Below are 3,141 nucleotides of genomic sequence, written 5' to 3'. Positions count from 1 at the left end.
ATATATTAAGATAAGTGCTTCTTTTTGTTTTAACTCTTATTTCTTGGAATACTGGTGCTGATTAATGCCCTCAGTCACTTTAGTATATATTTCTGCCTTTCAGTTGTAAAACTGCTAACAAGCCGCCACCCTCATTATTTATAATTTTCACTTTTACCATTTACTAAATCATCTTATGATTTCTACGATAATTTTATAACCTGGTGAGTTGAAATAATTTTATAAACAAGGCAAGCTGAGTTTAACCCAAGGCGCTACATGAGTAATAATATAAATGCGACGAGTAATGATATAAATGTGACGAGCAATAATATAAATGCGAAATCGTGATGAATTTGTTTCTACAACGGTGGCTGGAGGACAAAATTTCATAAAATATTTGACTAATTTTATCTTCATGTTTAGAAAGTCACAAAAATAGGGTTCAATCAAACAAACCGTTTTGATACAATTTTAATATTATTAAAAGAATGTAAAATGGCGAGCAAGTGGAATCGTCAGCACGCTGGGTATGCTTATTCGTCCGTCTATAGGTTCTGAGTTGAGATACCACTGACGTTGATTTTGAACTCCATCCTTTCGAGGAAAAAATTGTAGCCAAGAACAGCTGTACAAATTGGAACATGAAAGCGGTGTCCACTACTAGACGACATGAATGACTGTGAGTGCACAGTAAACCTTGCAGAATAGAAAAATCACTCAGACATCATCAACAACAGTGATATGAGACCGGACACTACTCTCATCTCACTTGTATGAACACAAGTGCTTCTGACTGAAACCACTGTGTCTCATGAAAAGAGAATAGAAAAAAACCACATCTACAAAACTGAAAATTATGGCAGCTTAGCCATCACATTGAGAAAATGTGGTTTACAAATATGAATCCTTGACATAGAGGTACGAGAGTTTTCGGGGATAAATAACCGTATGATTTCATAAAACAGCTCTGAATTTCTGCATGTAAAAGAACGAAAGCTCTTACGGCATGGCGGAAGCAGCTGAGAATTCTTACAACTGTACTTAATTACAGTGGAATAGGAGTTAATAAAAGAACGCATAATTTATCTATTTCTTTATTCACTGGGAAAAGATAGTACTAAGAATTCACAGATAAGATTGTCATGAGAAACCATCGCACTTATGTTTGGAATACATAGTAGAAAATAGCATAAACAAAGATAAATACTGTTGCCATATATATCTTTGTAGGTGTTAATATTATCAATACTCTTTAGTGAAGACTCTACAGTCATCTGGCGTTTTAAACTGAACTGCTGATCTGGTTATTACAACTCAGATGCCTTGATTCTGGCGTAACTCAACCGTCCAAGAGGACTGTGATGCTGACTGTTGCAGATTGGCTCCGTTAGAGCGTAAGGAGTTTAAGGGCGAAACAGTTTTATGCAGAAGCTTCCCTGAACCCTTTTTGCTCTTCAGCTTTCCCCAGGATTTCTTATTAGCTTTAGCTTTGATGGTATCTAATAGAATTATCTATTCTTATTGTCATTTCGTTTAACTCATAAGCGTTTAAGTTACGCAAATTACCTTGGGCCATAAATATTTTACTACTATTTTTTCATATGCTTAGATACCTTTATTGGTGATAGGACAACTTTATTGGTGATAGGAAAATCTTGTGCTGATGATGTCTATTAATGCAAAAACACGTGTCAATGCCAGTCTATGTGTATCCGGTGATTGAGACTGTCTTTCCATTAGTGGCATATAGATTTCCGAGAATGATCTTTATTCTTGTTGATTTGATGCCAATTGCCACAAAACATGTGTTCAGCGTCCTCTCGATGATAATTTCAGTATGTGAAGAATTTACTTTGTATAATACTTGATAAGATTTTAATAAACACACACACACACACACACACGCGTAGAAGCTACAAGTTTCATAGTACAACTCCTAGTGTGATCTGAAAGTAATGTTGGATACGAGTATTTTTATAGACATCGAATGATATTTTATATCTGTTATACAGAATGGTTATATGCAATACATCAAATATTTTTGCTTCCATCTTCTTAATATCATGATTTATTCTATGTTCAATATATGAAATGTCAGTCACCTGGTTTATACAGTATATTTCAGTCATTAATAAATACAAGTAAAGAACGAAAGACTTTTTACTCATGTAACCGTTTTTAGTTTTGGTCTGTATGGCTTGTGTCTTTAGACCTTTTCTTTCTTCTTTTCTTTTTATGTTGTGCTGTTTTTATCTTCCCTTTGTTTGCCTTCAATATATATCAATATTTTCTATTCCATCATTTGCTTCGATGCTGTTAGTGGAATATAGTCTTTAAGAGGCATTTGGACACGTTCTCGAAGCTGAAGATAACTAAATTCTTTCGTGTCACCAACCCCAGAAGACTGCTTCCTCTGACTAAGAGAGGAAAACAACATAGCAACGAGAAATTCACTTATTCATGTTTATGCATTTTAATTTCAGTTAAACTAGTTGATAATCGGCGTTTGTGGATATTGATATAACTAGGTCGATAGTAATCTCACTATATAAGCGCATAATTTGGTTCTTAATGAAATATTGAGCTAAATCTGGTATAAGCTGATTACAATAGGTTAACGGATATGCTCAATTTAGAAGCTTTGCTGTATAACATTTCTCTCTGAGAGACACAATCATAAACAACTGTTATGCCGTCCGTTCCCAATAGGCAGCTCAAATCTCGGATGTACAGTAATTATTGGGATCTGGTATGGTAAGGACGCTAATATGGCTGCCCTTTCTCCTACAGGGTAAGTAGGAAAATGATCTGCGACATTAATGTCCTTTTTCAGAAATTTTATGAACCAAAACTGAAATTATTAACATGAAAGTAGAATTTACATTCGATTCTGTTCCTATTATATATTATGTTCATTAAAATCAATCACTTTCCCATACCGCTTCATACTCGGTCATACAAGCACACTACCCGCTCCTTCGCATGTCTTCATTTAAACATGTACATCTTTAAACTGCATCCGTAAATTCGTACATATAAGGCGTACGCATTTTGAAGCAAATAGAACAATGCGTAATGATATTTACACGTGCATTATATTCAAAACTTCATTTATGGTTTCAGACATACACATACTCAGTTGGATATATATATATATAT

General features: G+C 34.4%; 1 protein-coding gene across 6 annotated transcripts in view; it reads left to right on the top strand.

The window, feature by feature from the left end:
- Nucleotides 1-3,141, top strand: part of LOC106879694 (neuronal acetylcholine receptor subunit alpha-10) — a 282,300-nt gene that overhangs the window by 93,950 nt on the left and 185,209 nt on the right. The window contains exon 1 of one of the 6 annotated variants that reach the window (XM_052969797.1): nucleotides 2,626-2,773. The exons of 3 other annotated variants lie outside the window; for them this stretch is intronic. In XM_052969797.1, the coding sequence (XP_052825757.1) occupies nucleotides 2,734-2,773 (40 nt within the window). In that variant the 5' untranslated portion in view covers nucleotides 2,626-2,733. Of the gene's footprint in view, nucleotides 1-2,625; nucleotides 2,774-3,141 lie in introns of those variants that run through there. 2 more of the 6 variants (XM_052969813.1, XM_052969792.1) reach the window with 2 other exon arrangements.

The sequence above is a fragment of the Octopus bimaculoides genome, chromosome 1 (assembly GCF_001194135.2).
Source record: "Octopus bimaculoides isolate UCB-OBI-ISO-001 chromosome 1, ASM119413v2, whole genome shotgun sequence".
In the NCBI taxonomy this organism is placed as follows: Eukaryota; Metazoa; Mollusca; class Cephalopoda; order Octopoda; family Octopodidae; genus Octopus; species Octopus bimaculoides.
The sequence above is the reverse complement of the archived record's forward strand: the minus strand, read 5'-3'. Positions and strand labels throughout refer to the sequence as shown.